Source organism: Myodes glareolus, chromosome 10, assembly GCF_982192425.1.
Source record: "Myodes glareolus chromosome 10, mMyoGla1.1, whole genome shotgun sequence".
Lineage (NCBI taxonomy): Eukaryota > Metazoa > Chordata > Mammalia > Rodentia > Cricetidae > Myodes > Myodes glareolus.
In genome coordinates, this window is record NC_142035.1 from 22,180,664 (window position 1) to 22,205,504 (window position 24,841).

The 24,841-nt window shown below is 41.0% G+C and overlaps 1 protein-coding gene across 3 annotated transcripts in view; it reads left to right on the forward strand.

Moving 5' to 3' along the window:
- Positions 1 to 24,841, forward strand: part of LOC125404770 (protein NDRG3) — a 64,853-nt gene that overhangs the window by 14,207 nt on the left and 25,805 nt on the right. For 2 of the 3 annotated variants that reach the window (XM_087911063.1, XM_087911065.1), the window contains exons 2-3: positions 4,869 to 4,970; positions 17,938 to 17,973. In XM_087911063.1, the coding sequence (XP_087767189.1) occupies positions 4,914 to 4,970; positions 17,938 to 17,973 (93 nt within the window). In that variant the 5' untranslated portion in view covers positions 4,869 to 4,913. The remainder of the gene's footprint in view (positions 1 to 4,868; positions 4,971 to 17,937; positions 17,974 to 24,841) is intronic. The other variant, XM_087911064.1, reaches the window with a different exon arrangement.

Here is a 24,841-nt window from a genome sequence, read left to right on the forward strand (position 1 = left end):
TAAAGACCTTTCTTTTCTAGTGCGCGCTGTGTGTGTCTCTCTGGGCCTTCTAGTAGCATTTTCTCTCGCTCTTCAGTTTAGAAGTAGCAGTTTCCAATTTTCTAAAAAGATGATCTACAGAGTCCTGGGTTTTTCAGCATAGGTGACTAAACTTTATTTTTCCTAAATTTCTTTGTTTTTGACACAACATTTTTTATATAGTCTCAGCTGATCTTAAGCTCCCAGCATCCTCCTGCTTCAGCCTCTCTAGTGCTGGTATTACAGCATGCCTGACTCTCCCTAGGTTCTGATGCCATTACTGTTCCCTGCAAGAAGATAAAGGCCCTTTTCACTCCTCAGCTTCTTCCCTCCCTTTTCATCACTGGACAGTTTTCTTTCTTGTTGTGTAAACCTCTTTTCCCTGACTTCTTTGCTGCTGTGTTTCTGCTTTTCCTCCAGCGCCTCTGAAGCCTTTATTTCCCAATGGTTCTACTCTCACCCCTCACTTGTCCTTCTGAAGGACCTGTGGATTCATTTCACTAAGTCTCACTCTTTCTTGAACTCAGGTCTCTCTGATTCCTGACTTTAATTGATTTTTTTTATTAATGTCTTTTTTTTTTCAGTTCCTCTATCTCCATTCATTGGGTCATCATTCTTTTATCTCCCGAACTAGAAACTTTGACAAAAACCTGTCTCTTCCATGACCTTGTTCTATTTTAAAATCAAATTTTAATTTCCATTTTATTTTATGCTTATTTTTTAGTGGTGCTGACCCTGTGTATGTCAGCCCAGTGCTCTAACTGAGAGTTCCTAACTCTCTGAGAGTTCCGAGTCCATCCTTTACTCCTTGCATCTGTAATTCCAGCTGCTTGACAGACTTCTGCCCCTCAGCTGAGTCCCTAAAGCCATTCTTTCTGGTGTATTCTCCTTCTAGTTGATCTGGCCTGTGGAGTCTTTTTAAAATCCACATAGTTTATTATATAAGGAATATTGAATATGTTCTTTTTGGGAGATGACAGGATGAAAATAATAGAGTCTGCTCCATCTCACCATCTCTAGTAAAGATGTTAGTGACGCTCCTTCAGTCTCATCTCAGGTGATCTCCAGTCCTTAGTGATGGAGCATGCACTAGACTGTTATCCCTCAAAACTGAGAAAAGCCCAGGAGAGTGTACACTAAAGGTTGAAGCACACTATCTTAACAAGAAGTAGCCCTTGTTTCTAAAACTGGCTACCAAGAAATAGCTGGAATTTAATTCCTGACTTATTTCATAGTCACCTTGCCCTTAATTAACTACTGAAAGAGTGAGTTCTTACCCTGGTGTGATGACTCAGACCTCCACTTCCAAGGTGTCTGAGTCATTGTTGGTATGTATAGGATTACTTTAGACTTCTATCCACTTTACCTCAAGGGGTGCCACCGTGTGGGTGGAGAGGAAGGAACTGATCCAAATTTCCATAACCAGCTGGTGGGGCCTGGTATAGACATTATTATATAGCGGAGAAAGAAAAAAAAAAGAAGTCATTTCCTTATTCCTTACACGCAGAATTTCAGAAAACTGGTCCAAGCCTAAACTTCTCATTTATAAAGTAAATGGAGATGCCTTCCTGTGATGGTTGATGTGAGAGTTAAACATAAGATGCCGAGAGAACGCTTTGCATGGAGTTGCTGCCTACTTTTGCCCCTTTCCTTTTCCTTCAGTTGAGGGCGCCTGGGTTTTATAAGTCTTCTGACTTCCTCTTAAGACTAGGATGAGGTCAAACATTTGTTGCCTTCTGCAGCTAATGAAATCTTTACCAGCCTTTTGAAAATATCAGTACCTTTTTGTGCCAGGATGGGACCTGGCAGCAGATCCCGGAACTGCAGGCCGCAGATCCCCAGGAGGGAGCCAGTCTGTGCAGCTGAGGGATCTGGAGATGGAGTTTTCCACCACGTGATCTTACTCTTCTTATAGATATTATAAAACTGCTCCCTGGCAAAGGCTCAAGATGGCAGGAACTGAGAAGAAAGAATGCACTAGGTCCCGTCATATATGGAAGGTAGATGCTCCTGTCTTCTTGCCAATTTCTAAATAACCGTGGAACAGCTCCAGCATTCCTTCCTTAGTCTGCCCAGCTAGGGGACAGTCTTCTGTAGTTTGCATCTAAGTGTATACTGGCACAGACATCTCATTTTCTCTTATTGCAGAAGCAGGAGATGGCCAGGCATGGTGATACTTGCCTGCAGTCCCACCACTTAGAAGCAGGACGATGAGTAGTTCAAAGACAGTCCCAGGTACTTAACAAGTTTGGGCTAGCCTGGACTATATGAAACCCTGCCTTAGAAAATAACAGAAAATGCAGGGGAGCAGTAAGCAGATGTCTTGGTTTTGGACATGAGGTTCCCGGACAGACTCACTGTGTACTTTCTTGTGAGTGAATTGAACTAGGAAAGAAAGCAGGTGACATGGAAAGCACATGTCAGGAAATCACCTTTTCACATGGGAACAAATTAAAATTGGTGTTTATTTTGAGACAGGCCCTTCCTGTGAAGCCTAGGATGGTGTCAAACTTAATTCTCCTGTCTCTGCCTTGCTAGTGGTGGTAAAATGTTTATCCTTAGATGGAAGACCTGTACGTAAAGTATCTTTTCATTATTCTATTATTTTCACTTGGTCTGAATGATCATATAAAGTCCAAGTGAAAGGCAACCACAGATTGTTTTATGATTAATAAACACAAATTAAGAAAATCTCAGGCAATTTTTTTTCAGAGCTGGAGATTAAACCCAGGGACACGTTGTGCTAGAAAAGTAGCTACACCTTCTGAGCTTTGAGTTTCTGTCTGTCCCTTGGGCTCTTGTCATGCTGGACAGAGACAGCAAACCTCAGCACCAGTCATGTGAGCTGGGGAACGGCAGCAGATACCCTGCAGTGTACTGCACTAAGCTGGGATGTTTAGTAGCAGAGCTGTATTCAATCATTTGTCTGATTTTAGTTCACAGTGGGTTTAATCAGATCTAATTCCATCATTGGTCCGAGGCCTTCTTAATTCTCACCAATTATAAGCAATTGCTTCCACTTGGAATTCTGTCTCTTATTTTTATTTATCAATTTATAGACCATTGTCATCTCTGCTCTTGTTCTCTTCTGATCTTTCCCAGTGTTTTGCACAATAGGTCTCCACTAAGTGGTGTTGATTATCTACATCCCAAATTTATTGAATTAACATTTTTCCTGACTTGATGGGTCCAAGGACAAGATAGAAGGAAGAAAATCTGGAGCTTTGAAGTTGATGAGAGTCCTGTGCCTGCAGTATCCAGTGTTTGCAGTCCATCCACGACTGTATGGTGGGGTGAAGGAAAGCTTTCTGGCTGGCTCCCTTACCTCCCTCTAGCCAGCTTCCTTTCTTTGAACACCACAGTCTGTTCTCTCTTTATTAGTTACCCGTTACTATATAACATATCACTTCAAAACAAAATTATTTATAATCTTTTATAGTTTCTGTAGGCCAGGAACACAGAAACAGACTTGGCAGTGTGGTTCTGACCAATGTCTCATGTGGTTGTTGTTAGATGTTTCTATGACTTAGACATCTAAACTCTTGACTGTAGGTTTGAGATTCATTTGCAAGATCACTCACATGGCTACAGGTTGGTACTGGCGTGCTAATCTCCTCCACATGGACCTCCAGCGGTCTGTGTGTGCCCTCACCTTATACTAATTTTCTTCCTTGGCAATAGATGCTCAACATCACAGAAACTATAACGCCTATGTAATGGAACTCTAAAAAGTCACATTTTATTTCTTCTCTTATGTTCTTTGGTTTGTTTCGTTTTGGGGTTTTTGTTTTGTTTTTCAAGACAGGGTTTCTCTGTTTAACAGCCCTAGCTGTCCTAGAACTAGCTCTTGTAGACCAGGCTGGCCTTGAACTCATAGATCTGCCTACCTCTGCCTCCCGAGTGCTGAGATTACAGGTGTGTACCATCACTACCTGGCACTTCTCATATGTTCTACTAGTAATGTAGGTCATTCCTGATTTATTTGAGTTTGTTCATTGCCATTGTCATTATTAATTCAAAGTCCTATTCTACATCATTAACTTTGAGTTGTTACCTTCCTTAACCCACTCTCCGCATTGTTGCTTCCAGAGTCTAGTTTGAGGATATTGTTCTCTTACCCATCTTTGGGAACCAAGATTTATACTACTGAATGAGTAAAAAGGGTATTTGTTGTTTCTTCATTAAAATACATTACAGACTTAGTAACCTAAAGCAACACACCTTTGTTGTCTCAAGACTTCATGGATCCTTTGTAAGTCTGCAAACAAGGTGTCAGTTTGGTTTACCTTTCTGCTGAGTCTCCACTGCAGAAGGATCTGTTTCCAGAATCATGTGGTTATTGGCAGTATTCGGTTTCTTGTAGAGATGCTGATCCTAGGGTCTTAGTTGCTTTCTGTCCCTTTTTCCCTCCTTGCTAGCTTAAGAGAAACCACCCTTAGTTCCCTGCCACATGGCCATCTTATAGCATGTCAACTGGCTCAACTAAGCTAACAGGGCAGAGTGTCTTTCAGCAAGACAGATGTTAAGGTACTTTGTACTGTAACTCCTGGAAGTAGTCATGTACATTACATTCTGTTACATTTCCCTCATTCTGTTAGTCAAAAGCAAGAAACAGATCCTACTCATACTCCGGGTGAGGGAGGAGGGTGGGAAGCTGTGGAAAGGTATGAATACCTTAGGGAAGAATAACATAGGCCATCTGAAAGTCTTTCTGCCTCCCTGTGCAGGGTCTGCTGCACCCTGTGCAGTTCTTGATATACATAGAGTAAATTCCAGCATCTGAATGAATAATGTTATGTTTTCAACACCAACTTGAGAATCTGTCTTTTCTTCTTTCTCTTCTATTTCAGAGTTACTGGTTCATTCCTGAGACATATCTACTCTGAGCCATCCTCATGGATGAACTTCAGGATGTTCAACTCACAGAGATCAAACCACTTCTAAACGATAAGGTAAAGACTGTTTTGCTTTAGCTAAAATATATACAGATGGTTTTCTTCTGCTATTAATTTCTTATATCATCAGAATACTAAGTAGAACACTTAGCTTGATTTTTAATGGTGGGAATATTTGTAAAAACTCATTTCTTAATCTACTCTTTGATGTCTCCCTCACTTTTTCTTTTCTTTTCCATGGGAATATTCAGTGATTTTTTAAAAAGTTTTCCTACTTTATAGAGATCTGAAAGGGAAAAAAAATGATACGACTAATTTAAATAGAAAGTCTAAAGGTAACAATTGATTTGGGATCCAAATGCTTTGACTTTTAGTTTCTATAAGGAGATTTTAACATGCATGGCTAGTGATAGATACAGGCTGCAATGCTCTCTCAAAAGCTTGTTGAGTCTACAATGTGACCATCAATATCACCATTTTCATCAGGGATAAATGTCAGTAGTATATCTTATTTTTTTTGGTGACAAAGGTGTTAGTTGTTTGATATAGGGTTTCTCTGTGTAGCCCTGGCTGTCCTGTAACTCATTGTATAGACCAGGTTGGCTTCAAACTCAGAGATCTGTGGCGCACCACGCCCATCTGTGCTCTATGCACCACCATACAGTTCATGAACCAGGCAAGGGGCTGGAGATTGAAACACACAAAGACTTACAGACAGAGAGAGACACAGGTAATCCTTGTGCAGGAAACAGGAATGCCCCCCTTATTGTGTGCAGGGGCAGCTTATATAGGGATTCTTAACTGATAGCCACGCCCCAGCCAAACCTACCAGAAACCACTCCCCTGCCATCAGGAATTCCTGAGGGTCTCGTGCTCAGAGCAGCTGCAAGCTGTTTCAGAGTAGAGGAAAACAAGTTGTTTACAAGAAATTCAGGATCTGGGGGTTCACAGCTCCCAACAGAGATCCACCTGCCTCCGCCTCCTTAGTACTGGGATTAAAGGTGTGCACTACCATGCCTGGCAGAGTATATCTTATTTTTATCTTAGCATTAGAGAATTTCATGATGAATGGCATAGTTGACAGCCACTAGGACTCAGCAAATGCAAGTTATGATGTGAGGAATCAAACATTAAGACAAACAGATCTCTCTTGCCCCTCCCTGGTCAGTGTACACATCAGAAACTCTTTCCTACACTATTCTTTTGGTTTATTGTCCTAGTCTGTTAAATTACTTTATAGCTTGGTGTGAGTCCATAACATCTTTCGAGGAAAGAATTGGGAGAGTGTATGGATAGGGTGAATGGGTAGGGAAGGGTTAGAGCACCAAAAGATGTTGATGCTAATGATCTCTTTCTGCCCAAAGGAAGGCCCTTTATGGCGTCTAGCTCTGCTGACTTACATCTCTACTGCATTATATATAATATATTATCTTGCATCCTGCCCGCCCTGTACTCATCCCTGTGACTTCTTCTGTCTGTCACACCCTTTCTTTGACTTTCACTAGACTTTGTGTTCTCTTCTTTGGCAGTCTGTATTTTTTTTAACACCCTCTTGACTTCTGCACATCCCTCAACATGCTTACAGAAATCTCTATCCATTAAATACCATCTTTCTATGTATATGGAGGATTGTACCTAAAATAATGTGCCATGAAGAGGAGGAAGGAGCTAAAATCTAGAGCTGTAAAGCTCATTTCTGGCTACAGAAATGAATATTCTCAGGGCAGGGAAAAGCAGACCATTTGGCTTCAGTAAGTAAATAACCTGCCTCAGTCTTGCTAACCATCAGAATCAGGTCCCGGATACCACTCCAGACCAGTCTGAGAGGTAAAGACTGTGGTTGGTCAGTAGGTGTCAGCTTTGGCTTCTTGTTGGGATTACCTGTGGAGATGTAAAAATCCTTGATCCTGAGTCATCCCTCCTTACTGGTTGGTACCTCACTGGACTGGTCTGGGATATAGTTAAGTTGTTTTGTTCATACCAAGGACTGAACCAAAGATCTTGTACATGCTTGTCAAGTTTTCATCTACTAAGCTACCCACCATCTTAGTTATTGTTTTGAGACAGGGTCTCACTATGTAATTCAGACTGGCCTGAACTCTGGATTCTCATTTATGCCATGTCTTGCCTGTTCAACATTTTAAAAAGCTCCCAAGATTGAGATTGGACTACAATTGACTTTGATTGGCCAATGTTAGAAGCACATGACCTGATTGACTTCAGATACTTGAAGACTGAGACACAAGTAAATGCCCCTCCCTGGCCCTAAAAAGTCACAAGATTACTGAGGAGGCATGTAAATGCAGAAGTGAATGGTCTGTGTATATCACAGAAAGGGTAGCTGAAGAAGGAAAGGGGTGGTGGCTATGTCTATAGGAAAGCACTGAATTGGGACTGAACAGATGGCTCAGTGGTAAAGAGTGTATATTGCTCTTGCAGAGGGTATGAGTTGGGTTCCTAGCATCCAGGCTGGGCAGCTCACAACTGCCTATAACTCCAGCTCCAGTAGACCTGATGCCCTTTTCTGGCCTCCATGGACACCTGTATGTTCATGCACATACTACCACAAAGGCACATACACATAATTTGCAAAAAGGAAAGAAAATCTCTGGATTAATGTCTGAGCCTCTCTAAGGTCACAGAATGCTTCAGCTGGGTCTGATGTGTGTCTTAACAGTACAGAATGGACTGTGTTGCCCCCAACTTTACACACAGAAACTTCAGTCCCCACCACATGTGACTTTTGGAGAGGAGGCCTTGTGATGGTTTGTTTTAATTGTTAGCTTGTGATATATAATTACCTGGAAAGGCAATGAGGGATTGATTATCTAAACTAGGCTGGCCTGTGGGCATGACTGTGGGGGATTGTCTTGATTATACTAGATGATGTGGGAAGACAGACTAGAAGTAAGCAGCACAGTCTCTGGGTTTGAGTCCTGGACTATGTGAAAAAGGAGAAAGCAAGCTGAGCACTGCAAGCATGTAAGTTCTCATGCTTTCTCTGCTTTTGACCAGCTGCGAGCAGCTACTTCAGGTTCCTCCCACCTGACATCCCAGTTATAATGGATAACCCGGTTTGTGAGCTAAAACAAAACCGTTCTTTCCTAAACTGCTTTTGTTAGGTGTTCTTTTTTATATTTATTTATTTGTTATGTATACAATATTCTGTCTGTGTGTATGTCTGCAGGCCAGAAGAGGGCACCAGACCTCATTACAGATGGTTGTGAGCCACCATGTGCTTGCTGGGAATTGAACTCAGAACCTTTGGAAGAGCAGGCAATGCTCTTAACCACTGAGCCATCTCTCCAGCCTCCTTGTTTTTATTATAGCAACAGTACAAAACTAAGACAGACCTTTACAGGAGTGATTGAAGTTCAGTAAAGGCAGAAGCATAGAGCCTAATCTGATAGGGTTGGTGGCCTCTCCCTGTTACCAGATGAGGCATAGTGAGAAAGCAGTTATCTGTGAAGCAGGAAGAGCCCTCATCAGAAACTGAACTGAGCCACAATCTCGATCTTAAACTTTGCAGCTTCCAGAGCTGTGAGGAACTAACCTCTGTTGTTGTAAGTCTTCCTATCTGTGTTATTTCATTGTGACCCAGATAGATTGACACCAAGCAAAGTCTTACTCCCTAACATCTGTCAGTTCTTCTTTGATATGCTTGTTCTGTTCCCAACCACTTCCCACATTCCATCTTGCTTCTTCCTCTCCCTGAGACATGTTCATGTCCCATTTACTATTCATGAGAGTCCCATTTCCAGACTGAGTAACCAGAGTTCCCTTTGAACAGTGGTATTCCCAAAGAGCCCTACCTCATATCCTCCTATCTTCACTGATCTCAAGTATTCCCTGGTATTTGAACACTGCCAGCTTAGCTCAGTAAATTGGTAATTTTGTTTAAAAGAAACTGATGAGGAAAATGCCTCTCATCCATCCCAACCATTTTATTTGATGCTCTAGGTAGCTTGGTGAGATAGAGAGCACAGATAAATGTATTTCCATATTGCCAAGTAAACTAATGCTAAGAAAGGAAGTAGCTCTCTAGATTGAGTTCCAAATAATGCTTGCAGGATTTCTTCATATTGGCACTGATGTTGTTTTAGACTAGATATTCTTTGGGACACTATTCTGTGCATTGTAGAATGTTTAACAGTAACTTTGGCCTGTACCCACTAGAAGCTACTACCTCTCCTCTAGTGGTGGCAACGAAAAAGTCTCCAATATTGCTAAATATCTTCTGGAGTGCAAAGTCCCTGGATGACAGACAATTAAGAAAGCCCCTGGGTTTAAATGGGTAGATGTCATAGACAGTTTTGTTGTTGCTTTGATTTCCTTCCCTCTCTTCCTCTCTTTCTTCCATTACTCCTTTTCTTCATTTTTTGTGGGGTATGACCTGTCCAGCTGTTATTTTATTTATTATATATACAATATTCTGTCTCTGTGTATGTCTGCAGGCCAGAAGAGGGCAAGAGACCTCATTACAGATAGTTGTGAGCCACCATGTGGTTTCTGGGAATTGAACTTAGGACCTTTGGAAGAGCAGGCAATGCTCTTAACCACTGAGCCATCTCTCCAGCCCCCAGCTGTTATTTTTTTATGAAGTACTTTTTATGTGACAAGTGCTTTATGTGACATTCTCTCTTAGTGGTCAGATTATCCCTTTGAAGTATTAATCTTCACTTAGCAAATAAAAGTAATCTGATTGACAGGCCAGCTTGCCAAGTCAGTAAGTGGTAGAGCTGGGACTGAAACCCAAGTCTTTCCTGTTTTGAAATGTTTTTCCCAATGTCATAACCATGTAGACTTTGTGTGATTTCTCTTGTCCCTTTAAGGAGCAGCCTAGAGATGTATATTATTTTACCCCATCTTTTTCTTTATAATTTGCTCTTAGGATAAGACATTACTAAACCCTTTCATGCTTCAAGAAACTAAAGAGAATGCAGACCAACCCTACTGTAGAGAAGCGTGTCCTGGGTGACCATAAGGAAGCACTTTCCATGTATTTTAAGAGACGCTTATGTTAACTTGTCTTATCACTCATGGTGTTCTTCCATTTTATTTTAGTATGCCTGTAATTTTGTCTATAGCTCGGAATTGTCAAGAAGTGGGTGGATTTGGATTTGCCATGTTTATTTTGGCTCCAGTGATGAAAAGAACTAACCACCAGTACAGAATTGTATAGATATATGAGTGTTTGGGTTTTTTTTTCTCAAATAGCATTATAAGTGTGGTGGTACAGACTATATAATACCAGTGCTTAGAAAGCTGAAATAAGAGAACACCAAGTCCTAGAATACATAGCAAGATCCTGTCTTTAAAGGAAAAGAAAACCCAGGCATAGTAGCATACCTCTGAGATCCTAGCACTTGGGAGACAGAGTCAAGAAGGTTGTCCAGAATCCAAGGTTACTCTGGGTTGCATAGTGAGTTCCAGGCTAGTCAGGACTGTTGTGCAAATTCTAACTGGTCTTAACAGTAAAAACCCAGAATCAGATATCAGGGTAAAAGCTGAAAGATCAGAAAGTAAAGGAGCCAGCCACTAGAGAGATCTTTTACCTGTACCGAATTCTCAGACCAAAGTGGTCACCATCCTGTCTCCATGAATCCTCAGAATGAGTGCTCTGAGCTCATGTCTCCTCCTGCCTTATATTCTTCTCTCCACCCAGCCATATCCCTATCTCCACCCAGCCATATCCCTGTCTCCACCTCCCTAGTGCAGGGGTTAAAGGCCCGTGACTCCCAACTACTGGGATTAAAGGTATGAGCCACCACCACTTGGCTCTGTTTCTCTTTTATACTGGATCAATCTAGTATAGCCCAGGATGTCCTTGAACTCACAGAGATCCTTCTTCCTCTGCCTCCCAAGTGCTGGGATTAAAGGTGTGTGCCACCATTGCCTGAACTCTATGGCTAATTAGTGACTCACTCCACACTCTGATCCTCAGGCAAGCTTTATTTTTTATAGCACAAATTATCACCACATAGGGCTACATAAGACTGCCTCAAAAATTGGTTAGCTGTTTTCAGAGTATTTTTACAAACATTTTATTATTCTCCAACTGAGCAGAGTGGTGCATACCTTTAATCTCAGTACTTGGGAGGCAGAGGCAAGTGGGTCTCTGTGGATTTAGCCTGGTCTACATAGTGAGCTCCAGGACATCCAGGGCTATGAAGAGAGTCCTAAACAAACAACAAATTTTTATATTATTCTCCTAGCCTCTTGCTAAATAATCACCTGTTTTACAGATGAGGCGTACACCTTGTCCAAAGTCAGTATCTATTAAAACATTAGAGCTCAGTCTAGAACCTTTAACTTTTAATTTTGACCTTGATCTGTGCGTCCAATGCTTTTCCTGCCATCTGCTGTGCTGCTGCTGCTGCTGCTTGTTAGTTTTTATGTCACCTCACCCAGCAGATCCACCCAAACATGCTTCATTCTCCCTGTCTTCTAGTCTGCCTATTTGCTTTAGATACTATAGAGCCTAGTAAAAGCCAGAAGCCAGGTCTGAAAACAAAAACAAAAAACAAACAGGAAGCCACAGCTGTCTTCTGGACAGTTGATGATATATCAGGAAAGGGAGTAAATACCCAAGGGAATGAATGGAAGCAAACTTTGCTTTGCTTTGGTTATTACAGTAAATTGTAAAATAACTCATACTCATACTGTAGTTTAAGGATTGTTTTTCTACTAATGGCCAGGTGTGTAAGTGAAGGGAAAGGGGATGATGTAAGAATTATAAGAGGGTGAACTCTGGGATCAACTTTTAAAAAATTATTTTTTATTGACATGGTTGTTTTGCCTGCATGTATGTCTATGCACCATTTGTGTGCATGATGCCCATAGAGACCAGAAGATGGCATTGGATCCCCCTGGAACTGTAGTTAGAGATGCTTGTGAGCTGCCATGTGGGTATTAGGAATTGAACCTGGACCTCTGGATAAGCAGCCAGCACTCTTAACTGCTGAGCCACCTCTCCAGCCCAGCCCCTGGGAGCAGCTTATTTGTATGCTCTAGGAGAGTTGAAACAGAGGAGTTTGTGTTAGGGTCACTTTTTTAAGGTTGTGTGTAGAGTGGGGCATGGGATAGGAGATTAGATGGCTCGGCCTTAGCAGAACATGTTGTATAAGCTTGATGACCTGAATTAGATCCCTAAAACTTATGTAAAGGTGAAAGGAGAGAGCCAACTGCCCTTTGTCCTCTGACCTTCATGTGCATGCAGTGGTACAGAGGTTCCTCCTCCTCCAACAATATGCACATGTACAATAATAAAATTGCATTTTTAAATTTTAATAAAAGTTTCCAGAGGGTCTGACTTACTTGGTGGATTACTGGTAAAAGGCTGGGTAGCTAGAGTGTCAGGAGGGGCTGGAAAAGAAGGTGCCGTGAGTGTAATAGGGCAGGCAGTACCTGAGTTCCCTCATGTTCCCAGGTGAGCCTGCAATATTTACTTACAATGGTCAAGCCTCATTGTGGGTGGTGTTGCTTGCTTAGAATCTGAGATTATGAAAAAATTCCAGGAAAAATGAGGCCCTAGAATCTGGCTCAGGGAAATAAGAGACAACATGGAGTTCAGTAGAGGAGGGTTTAGGGATGCCCCTGCTTCTGTCACTGTTGGCCCTGGCCAGTGAGAACATGATCACTGTCTAGTCTGAGTTTTTGGGAACCAGGAGATGAAATGTGCTCTGACAAAAAAAAAAAAAAAAAAAAGTGTGTAAGGGTAGCTTGATAGTAGATCCCACATCTTGTATGTATAAAGTCCTGGATTCAATCTCTAGCATTGCCCCACCCGAAGTCTGCAGTTAAAATCACATTTTCATCAGAAAGTATTCTGAGGTGCTATTGTGGTGTGTACTAGAGGTGGGTCATATCTTCATATGCTGAGGCAATTGTCACAACTGTTGTCAGAAATGACCTGAAGAGACTGGGGCGGGGAGTGGGTTCCCAAGCAGATATTAATGCCACTTCAACAGACTGGGTGACTGTCAACCGTTTCAAGAAACAGGAGATTGTGAGGCGAGCCCAAGCCATAGCCACAGCCTCTCAGAGTGCCTAAGGAATTTTTAATGCAGGAGTCTGTGACCTATAACATTAGCATAGTAGTGTGTAGTGTAGGTGTCAGTTTCAAAGTTGACGGGCAGTACTTGATTACAGAGGACAGTCTTTTTTTTAAAAAAAAAAGATTTATTTATTTATTATGTATACAGAGTTCTGTCTGCATTTATTCATGCAGGCCAGAAGAAGACCCCATGTCTCATTATTAATGGTTGTGAGCCACCATGTGGGTGCTGGGAATTGAACTCAGGACCTCTGGAAGAGCAATCAGCGCTCTTAACCTCTGAGCCTTTGCTCCAGCCCACAGAGGACAGTCTTATCATAGCATCTTTACTCTGTGGATTTATTTAGGAAGTCTGTTATTGTTTTGGGAAATAATGATTGATATAAATGCTTAAAATACATACATATAGAATTTTCATTCTTATTTTGGATTATCAGCTTGAATGTATTGCTCCTCAAAAAAAAAATGTTTTGCTGGAGGCTAAAGCAAAAGAATCATAAATTTGAGGTCAGCCTAAACTACTATATAGCAAGACTCTATCACTAAGCTTTGAAACAACACTGATTATTAACTTATGTTAATTGTTTGTCTTACTCAGTTAAAGACACATGAGTTATTAGGTATTTGGGGGGCTTATTTGAACCCATTTTCATTTTTCTTTCTGTTGGGGAGGATTTTTTTTTTTTTGGAGAGATGTCTTGTTTTTCTTTGTTGTTTAGTTTTTTGCCCCTAAGAATGTAACCAAGGGCTTTTGTGTGTCACCCAAGCTTGGTATCACAGAGCTATGTCTTCAGCCATGGTCCCTTTAGAAAATTTTTATCCTGAGAAAGAATCTTGCTAAGTTGCCTAGGCTGGCCTGAAATTTGTAATTCTCCTTCCTTAGTGACTTGGATTACGGGTATGCCACCACACTTGGCAGTCAATTTTTATGTCCTTTTGTTTTTTAGATCAATTTATTTCAAAAAAAAAAAAATTTGTTATTGTAACAACTTTCTATCCCCACTTCAGTTCCTTCCCTCTTTGGTATTCTTGTCTGCCTCAAACCCTATGTCTCTTTTGGGGTGTTCATAACCTCTTCAAGATGACAGTTTTGCACTTGCTGAGTGTCAGGACCAAGAATAGATGGTGAGTCAGACATAGGCCCCCTCCCTGCTACAAACTCACAGAACTGGTGGATTCCCTGGGTCGCTTTTGGGTGTTGCTTTCAAGGTCTTATTAGCTCATTTTTCTTTACTTTGTGGCCATTGCCTTCTGCCTCTCGGAACTTCTTATACTTGTTTCCCTGCATGTTTGTCTATAGGAGTATCATATACATGCCTGGTGCCTACAGAGGTCAGAAGAAGTTGTCAGATCTCCAAGAACAACTGTTACAGTTGGTTGTGAGCCACCAAGTGTGTGCTGGGAACCAGGACTTTTGGAAGAATAGCCAGTGCTCTCAACCGCTGAGTCAGCTCTCCAGCCCCATTTTTTTTTTTTTTACATTTCTTGATGTGTATAATATTGGAAGAATGCAGCTGTCTTGTCTCTAGTGATTACTGTTTCTCCCTTCCAAGTTGTTTTATTTATACATACTTTCCCTCTTTCTTTGATCAGTTCTTAGTTGCCTTTTCCTTACTCAGTTGGGGGAATTACTTGCTTTAAATTTATGATTTTCTTACTGCTTGTTTAGGTTTTTTTGTAGTGATGAAGTTAGAACATAGAGCTTTGATATATTGTGCAGACACCTTTATACTGACCCACATATGAAGCTCAGAGCACTGCACAAAGATTGTCTTGCATCTCTCTCTCTCTCTTACACACACACACAAATAAATAAATGAAAAATTTATTATTAGTACCCTTTTTCCTGGGAGTCTAGTTTGTACATTCGATTAAGATTTTTGCTAACTCCTCCACAAACAAGATAGCTGGCATTTCTGGAAGGGATTGCCTGCTTCTGCTTTAGTTATTTCCCTGCGCTCATCCCAGAGGTTTGTACCTCACAAAACACTTTGTGGTTGCTATCACGTGAGCACAAGGACACTGAAGTCACTACCCAGTGACAGCGGCTCAGAGAGTCTGTTCAGATTAGAGAGATTTTCCTTTAATCTTTTTAAATCATCCCTAAAAGAACCTCTGGGAACACTATAAGACTGAAGCCCTAATACGACCCATCTTTAAACCTACCTTTTTTGTACAGATCCTTCTTGTTTGGTAAATTATGAAAGGAAAACATATGCTTATGGTAGAGAAGCCTTAAGGAAATTACAATCACTCATAATCTCTATGCAGAGATAGATGGTGGTTAATGTTTGGTATTTTACTTCTAATCTTTGTTTTGGGTGTTTTTGTTTTTGTTTGTCTGTTTTGAGGCAAAACCTTATAGTATAACCAGGCTGGGATAGATCTCACAATGTAGTTCAAACTGGCCTTGAGCTTTCAGAAATCCTGCCTCAGTCTCTAAAGAATAGAACAATAGGCATGAGCCTGGCTTAATTTTTTAAAAATTGTCTTGCTTACTGTATAAATCAAAGAACTCACTTGCTAGTCACTTACGTCTTACTGAAACCATCTACTTTAGTCTGTACAAGGACTCTTCTTTTGGTCTTTCATAGTCTTACTGGAAATTAAATGCAGTGGCTTCTCTGAAGAAGTTCTTATCTGCATCTTGTGGGACTAGTAGGAGGCATACAACACCCTGATGTCCTTTTGCTTATAGCAGCTGCCTTCCTTGGAAAATGCTATCCTAGCTCATCTGCATGGTTGTCATCACTGTCTTTCCGTGCTGTAACTGTATCAGTTTTTAAAATTATTTCTTCAGTTTTGAGTCAAGAATGATGCCCAGACTAGCCTTCTCTTTCCTTGTTTGTTATTTGTGGTATCTGTACTTTCTCAGTGGTTGTTGATCTATTGTGACTTTACTGTATACATCTTAGAAAACCCAAGGCTATTTATCTAGAACCTTACTCATTCAAAAGGTCATTAGATAGCATTATACAGGCATTTCTGCAGTAGTGGAAGTGTTGTGTGTATGTGCCCAGTAACATGGGCACTAGATATGGCTAATGCAGCTGAGAAACTTGATTTAAAAAAAAAAAACTTAAAATCTAATAGCAAGGTGTATTGTATACACCTGTATTCTCAGCACTCAGGAGGTAAGAGGATGTGAGTTCAAGGCAAGTCTGGACTACATAGAGATCCTGTTTCACAAAACAAAATTTAAAACAATGCAAAAAAAAGTTACATACATGCATGCACAACTTGAATTGTTCATGTGACTGATGGCTGTCATATTGGATTGCACTGATCCAGATTACCCCAGCTGGTTCTACTAGCTCCTCTCCTGGGCAGGGTAGTTTGTTTCTTTTGGTATATGTACCCATAGGCTATGCCTCAACCTCTGTTCTGTTTTGCTAGCTAGGAAGAATGGTATTTTCTAGTGCTGGGAATCAAACCCAGGGCCTTGAACATACTAAGGCAGTGCTCTAGTGCCGAGCTGTGCCTCTGGCTCAGAGAACTGTTCCTAAAATGGGCTTCTTGAGCAGTTGGGCATCTGGAAAGGCAGTGTTGAGAAAGGCTCTTATTTGCAGCTCCACACCTTCTGGAAGCTGTTGGGGAGATGAATACATGTACTATTATATAACTAGCTAATGGAGCTTTTCAGGGAGGGGCTTATATGCATTATGACAAATCAAATCAGAAGGGTTTTTCTTTTTCTAACTACATCCCGTTCCCTTTTTTGTACTCTTATGTTGTACTTTTTCAACTTCGGCAGTTTAAACACTTCAGACATGCTCAGAATGATTCCATTGGTTCCTCGAGCATTACTGTCATATAATCCCTTTTTAGGAACTTGGTGAATTTCATTTTGAGCTTTTAAATGATCCAGTGATTTTTTCCTCTTTTTTTCTTATCAGCAATTTCATAGGATATAATTAATATGTTAGCATATTAAAAACTGTTTCATTTTTTTCCTCCAGTAACATTGCTTTTTAGAAAAATTTCATTGATTTTTATTTATGTCTATGTGTGTGAACCTGTCTATATATGTGCAATGCCCACAGAAGCCAGAAGGCTTTGGATCTCTTGGAACTGGAGTTACAGGTAGTTGTGAGCCACCTAACCTGGATCTTCTGCAAGACAGCAGGTGCTCTGAACAGCTGAGGCATCTCTCCAACCCCCAACATTGCTTTTCTTTTTAAATTAAGATTTATTTCTATTCATATGCATGTGTGTGGATATGTGCACAAGTGTGGGATGCCTGCAGAGGCCAGGGTTTTTGGATTCCCTAGAGCTGGAGTTATAGGTAGTTGTGAGCTGTCCCACATGAGTGCCAGAACTGAACTCATGTCCTCTGCAAGAGCAGTGTGCATTCTTTTGGTTTGTTGAGACAGGGTTTCTTTGTGTAGCCCTAGCTGTTCTGGAACTCGCTCTATAGACTAGGCTTGTCTCAAACTCAGAGGTCCACTTGCCTCTACCCTCCAAGTACTGGGATTAAAGGCATGCCTGGTACAGTATGCTTTGTTAACTGGTGAGCCATCTTCCCAACATTGCTTTTCTTAAAGAAGTACTCTAAGTTTAGTTTTGAAATCTTCATTTCTTGACCTTATCTTTCTAGATCTGGGAACCTTTTTTTCTATTCTCCTCCAGTGCCTTTTTTTCAAGGTACTTCCCATGTGTGTTGAGGATGACCTTTAGACTGTGGTTCATGTTTCACCCTCTTTCTATGCATCCTTACTGCTTTCTTTCCACATACAGCAAAATACGACAGGATTTGCTGGATAGCTAGGCTTTAACTCATGTTAATCTCACCTCTGAATATGGAGCCTGCAGTAGCATTGCAAACACCCACCCTCTCTCCAAAGCCTTTCAGTGGGAATCATTTTAGTTTGTGAGAGCCAGGAGTCTGCACGTGCGCTGCTTTCACTGTGAGCTAAATTTACTGCACATTTGGGGAAACTGACTGTGTTTTCTGCCTTCCATTGACAGAATGGCACACGAAACTTCCAGGACTTTGACTGCCAGGTAAGGACTGTACAAGCACCAGAGAGGCTTATGTAGGGTCCCTACAATGCCTCCCTCCCTGTGCCAGTGGTCTTAGAGAAGTAGATCTTGTATTGTTGTTGTTTGTATTTTGTTTTCTTTTGTTGAAGCAGGGACTGTAGCTGAGGCTGGCCTTGAACTCATGACAGTGCCTCTTGCTTCAGCCTCCCAAGGTCTGGGTTTACAGGTGTGAGCCACCACACCTAGCTAGAAGTGTGCGCATCATAGCATCATACTAATCGTGACTTACTAGTGTTCTCTTAGTCATTGGATCAAGTTTATTTTAAATGATTTGCTACTATGTTCAAAAAGTGCCTTCTGGGAACCTGCCTAATGACTGTAGGTTACTTGGTTGAGCTGTCTCTTTGTGACTGAGATCTTTTCTCAAATAATGTCAGAGACCTCATTTGTCACCAGTGATAGAAGGTTGTCACCAGACTGCAGATAAAGTAGGTGATGGGCAGTTTGGAGAAGAGTCATCATAATAGTAAAATTGTTACCTAAACCAAAAAGCAGATTATTATTAATACAAAATGAAAATTTTTCTTGGCTTTATGTTTGGAAATGCAAAATTTATCCAGACTCAGTATTTTTCTACATGGTACTGTTCTTCATAATCTACTATTGCCAATTTGAAAACCAATAAAATGAGCCAGCCATTCCTATCCACCTACTTTAATCTGTTAACTAGCCTGGAAAGCAATCTAAGAAAGGAACACACATGGATATATAGGGAACCTGATAAGCCCACACAGCCTGGCTGTCTCACTCTGGGATTTGTTGCCATTGCAACAACATGAAGTCAACTCAGAGGGTACTAGCAGCAAGGATGGCACTTCAAACCATACTCCTCCTTTCCAGTACCCAGCCATCCTTCATATCCATCAACAAAGAGTTATTTCCAATATGTGCTTTATGTTAAGTACAGCCCTTATAGCATTAACATCAAAAGGAAAAAAAACAGTCTATTCAGCCTTTGTATGGAGAAATTTAAAAAACATAGCTTTTGCATCAGCAAATCAGGTCTGTCATAATTATTAGTCCCTATGATAGAGTATCTATTAGACAAATGTGATCTTTGAAATGTATGATTTAGAGAACCAAAACAATAAGATGGTTATTCTTGTTCCTATTTTCTGGGTGAAACTGAAAAATTGGCTCCTCCTAAATCCATTACTTATTTTTCCTCAGGTAAGTTCAGAACTGACAACTTATCCTTAAAGCTGAGGTTATTTGGCAGGTCGGATGAGGCTTGCTGTGCAAGGGAAGGTTGGTAGCACTGTCCTTGAGCCCTGGTTCCCGCTGGTTCTTTGTGTGTATGATAGAACCAGCCTAGTGGGCACAGGCATCATTTTTACTCAAATTTAAAAAGTCTTTAGCGCTTTTGATACTTTGTGACAATAGGGTCAGTAAAAATTGAGTTTAGATTTTTATTTAATCTGACTTTAGTTATGGTTTGGGTTCTAGCTTAGTTAGTTAGAGTTGATTGCTTTTGATACAATTTACCTAGAAGGATATCATTGAGAAAGAGTGATGGGGGACTCAGTGCAATGCATTTCAGAAATAGTATGTGTATACTCCTGTCTGAAAGCATGGAAGCACTTGCCTTCATCAGATACCAAAGTTGGTAAATTTAAACCGTCTGTTTCTTCTGCTTTACTGGTGTGTTTGTGTGTGATGCTTGCATGTGTGCGCACATGTGCATGTGCGTGCACGAGCACTCCTTTACCCCAGAGCTGGGGATGGAACCCAGGGCTTTGCTCATTGTTGGCAACTACTGTTTTCATATGTAAGTATAAATATAAATTTAAGTGTGATTAATTTCAAGATTGTCTTAGGATTTCTATTGCTGTGAAGAGACACCATGACCAGGGCAACTCTTATAAAGGAAGAAAATTTAATTGGGGCAGCTTACATTTGCAGAGGTTTAGTCTCACTGGAAGTAGCTTGAGCAAATATAAGACCTCAGGGCCTCCTCCACAGTGATATATTTCCTTCAGCAAGGCCACACCTACTCCAATAAGACACTATCTCCTAATAGTGCCACTCCCTTTGGTAACTATTTTCTTTCAAACTACCACATTCCACTCCCTGGCGCCCAAAGACTTGAAGCCATATCATAATGCAAAAATGCATTCAGTCCAACTTCAAAAGTCCCCATAGTCTATGACAGTCTCAAACATATTTAAATTCTAAAGATCAAAGTCTCTTCTGAGATTCATGTTGTCTCTTAACTGTGATCTCCTATTAAATCAAAATCAAAAAGCAGGTCATATACTTCCAATATGTAATGGCACAGGATGTACATTACCATTCCAAAATGTAGGAAAGAGAGCATAGTGAGGGAATACTGGGCCAAAGCAAGACTGAAAAGCAGCTGGGCAAACTCCAAACTCTGCATCTCCATGTCTAACACTCTTCGGATCTTCAGCTCTGTTCGGCTTTGTTAACTGTAACACACTTCTCTCTCTTGGGCTGGTTCTACTCCCTTGTAGCAGCTTTCCTTGGCACATATCCCATGACTCTGGCATCTCCAACATCTCCAAGACAATTCAGGCTTCAACTTCACAGACTGATGCAATGGCCTCTTGAGGCCTCCACACGTTTGGCCTCAGCGGCTTTCCTTAGTCGAGAAAGAAAGTTCCATAATGCCTTTCTTCTATCCTTGACTCTAAAGCCAGAACCATGTAGCCAAAGCTGCCAACTTCTGGTGCTTATTGGGACTGAAACATGGCCTTCTCATTCAATTACATCTTCAACAGCTTTCTGTCCTTCCCTGCATAAGTTTGGCTGTCCTGAAATGGATCTGTAGACCAGGTTGTCCTCCAACTCAGAGATCCACCAGCCTTTGCCTTCCCAGCACTGGGTTTAAAGGTGTATACCACCAGACCGGGTTCTAAGCTTTTCACAAGATGGAAATTTAGCTGGTTGAGATTTTGCCCTGAGATCATCACTCCCTTTATTCTATTTCTTAATCTGTTTATCTGCTTGAGTACAGGATTTAGCTCCATTCCACTTCCTGGTGTTCCCTTTCTCCTCAAATATTTTTCCTTGCTCCTTTTCATTATAAGTCTTCATTGGAGTTAACACTAGTAACTGCACAACAGAGCCCATCCTAGGACTAGTCTGTTTTGAGATTTCCTCTGCCGAGGAATTAATCCAAAACTCTTAACTTTCGCCTCCGGCAAGGGCAAAAAGCAATCACATTCTTCACCAAAATATCACAAGCACGATTTCTAGGCAACATACTAAAATTCTTCTCCTCTGAAACCTCTTGAGCAGCCCCCAACAGTTCAAATCACTGTCTTCCATGTTCCTACTGGTATAACCCATGAAGCAGTGCTTGAAGCATTCCACTGCTTCCCAACTCAAACTCCCAAAGTCCAAATTCCTTCAAGCTAAAGTATAGTTAGGCCTTTCACAATAATAACTCCCTCCTGGTACCAACTTCTGTCTTAGTTAGGATTTCTACTGATATGAAGAGACACCATAACCAGGGCAACTCTTATAAAAGAAAAACATTTAATCAGGGTGGCTTACATTTGCATAGGTTTACTCTATTATTACCATAGTGGGATATGGTGGCATGCAGGCAAACACGGTGCTGGAGAAGTAGCTGAGTGTCCTATATCTTGACTTGCAGGCAACAGGAAGAGACCTGTCTCACTGGTAGTAGCTTGAGCATATATGAGAGCTCAAAGCCCACCTCTAAAGTAACACACTTCTTCTATTAAGGCCACACCTCCTAATGGTGCCACTCCCTTTTCGAGCCATTTTCTTTCAAACCACCACAAATATTAAGGCTTAAAAATAGTCTAGCAGGAGCCAGTAAAATGGCCCAGTGTTCAAAGCCACTTTCAGCACAAGCCTGATAGCCTGAGTTCAATCTCTGGAACCTGCATAAGGTGCAGGGAGAGATCAACACCATAAAGCTGTCCTCTGACCTTTGAATGTATTTTGTGGTACACAAGACCCATACAATAATACCCTAGCAAAGGGCCAGTGAGGTGGTTCAGTGGGAAAAGGTGCTTACTGCCTGATAACTTGAGTTCAACCACTCCCCGCCCCCTGAGACAGGGTTCCTCTGTAGCTTTGGAGCCTGTCCTGGAACTAGCTCTTGTAGACCAGGCTGGCCTCGAACTCACAGAGATCCACCTGCCTCTGCCTCCTGAGTGCTGGGATTAAAGGCGTGCGCCACCACCGCCTGGCAGTTATTATTATTTTATGTAGGAGCTACTGCTCTAACTCAGTGGTAGAGCTCTTGCCTGGCATGTATGAAACCCTGGGTTCAGTCCTCAGCCCTGAAAATCAACCACAAAAGGCTATATCCCTGCTTTTCTTTTTATTATGAAGTCCTGTACTGTTGTGCTATAGTTTGCCTGTCTTTGGAGCCTTCATATAAAATATTTTCTTTTTGAATGTATCTGAATGATAATAAAGCTTAAACCTTATTTTACCAATGTAGAAATACAGTGGTTTTGATTTTTTCCTTCTGTTGCTGCCAAAAGTAACTCATCTTGCATAAAAAATAGCCTCCCTAAAAGTTATGATACTTCGAGTGAAGCTTTAATGTCTTCTGGCACTGTAAAATTTAATGTTTGTTGAGATCTGATAGAATAGAATGATGACAGGTGTTTGTTAAGGTCATATGATTGACAATAGTTTTGGATATATGGAATTTCTGTGTTATAAAGAAAAACTGACTAGGGATATAGTTTAATGGTAGAGTGATTGCCTAGCATATACAAGACCCTAGGTCCAATCTTCAGTTTCCAACACACACACACACACACACACACGAACAAAAAGACCTGAAGCATAGGAACTATGATGTGAGAAGTCAAAAATGGCCCAGCTTGCGTGAGGCCTCTGTCTTAGTTTGTTTTCTATTACTGTGATAAATGACATGACCAAGAGCAACTTGGGAAGGAAAAGGTTTATTTCATCTTACATCAGGAGAAGCCAAGGTAGAAACTCAAGATATGAACCTGGAGGCAGGAACTGAAGCAGAGGCCATGTAAGAGCACAGCTTAATGACTTGTTGCCATGGCTGCCTCAACCTACTTTCTTGTACAACCCAGGACCACCTACCCAGAAGAGACACCAGCCCTAGTGGCAGAGCCCTTCCACATCAATCATTAATCAAGAAATTGTCTTATAGTCTTGCCTACAGGCACTCTCTTGGAACCATTTTCTCAGTTGAGGTTCCCATTCCCAGGGAACTCAGGTTGGTTAAAAAACTAACCAGGTTAAAAAACTAACCAGGACAGCTTCTTAGATATCCTTGAAGAGCAGAACAAATGTCAGACCAACATAGTCACTAAATGCAGTTATTGGTGCTATGATATTAATGCTCTCCACTAGAACAGCCGTGTCATAGGTTAAACTGAGCCATAACCAGGGTTTCCTTTGGGTCTTGGTTTTGCCTGAGAAAAATCTTTTAAAGAATCTGTGATGAAAACCTCAGGAAATCACCTCAGAATCATTAACCAAATTCACAACTTATATCTAAACAACAATTTTCCTCTTTTTTCTTTACTAATCAACTGCAGCTCATACAGATCTTTTTCAACTGTGAAAATTAATTAAATGTGTGCTATTTCTCTTGATTCTTGTCACAAGTGGTTTTGCAGGGTGTTGGTGATCCATGCCTTTAATCCCAGCACTCAGTAAATATTAGTGGACAGGAAGAAACTCTTGTCTGGCAGGATATATCATTTCTGTAGAAGAAGCTGATAATGGTGTATGATAATCCAGGCTTGACCAAGGAGTGAATAATTTCATGTTGCCTGTTTAATTGCAGTAACTCTGCAAAGGACCCATTTGAGGACTAGATATTATTACTACAGTGCCAATCAGTGTATTTGATCACTTCTTCAAAGGTGTTCAAATGGTTTTAAACCTCTGCAGATGAGGTCACTTGGACAATGTCTTGTTACCAAGAAATAATTAAGTTGGTGGCAAGTGAGAGATAGGGTAGGAGGAGCTTACTGGAAAAGTCAAAAACAAATAAAAATCACAAATCACCACCTGCCTGTACGCTCTGTAAGTGGAGGGTTTATTCCTCCAACAGGTCATACAACATCACATGTATGATGGCTACCAACTTTTTAAAACCCTACATCCCAGAGCCACAGTGCTAAGAAAAAGGTTTTTTGTAACATTATGATAAAGTCTAGGGCAGGATTCTCATTGGTAGAGAAATGGTCACACATGGTGTCATGCACAGCACACCCCTGAAACACCATGTGGTTAGAGAGAGTTCTGGGGTATTTGGGGGGTTGGTTGGTTGTTCTTTATCTCTCCTCATTGTCAGCTAAGGTTGTGGAAAGAAGATACTTGATCTGGTTCTGAAGAAGGAAAAGACTTTTTAGGTTGACATATTGCAAAAGAAAGATTTTCAGATGAGAAACGTGTCTGTGGGAAGGCTGGAAGTTGTGGGTGGCCGCAAAGCAAAAACTAGATGCCTGAAAGTGTTGCGTGAACCAGAGTGAAAGGTGTGAGAGGGAGGAGGGGAGAAAGTTAAGGCCAGAGTCAGAGAAAATGTGTCATAGACCTTTAAACAGGGAAATGTGATAGGACAGAGGAGAAGTAATTGGCTGGTATTTTTTTTGCAGTGAGATTACACAAGTGAACCTTATCCCTCTGTACAGGAGTAAGGTAGTGAATGGGGCATTATATCAAAAAGCCCTATGCATCGGGACTTGGAGTGTAAATTAGATGAAGTACAATTGCCTAGCAAAGACCTGAGTTCCACAAACATCACACCTACTTTTTGGAATAGTAAAATTTTATGCTAAAAAATATGTTTAATAGGAAAGAAGTAGTGACAGGCATGAAGTGGTCACAA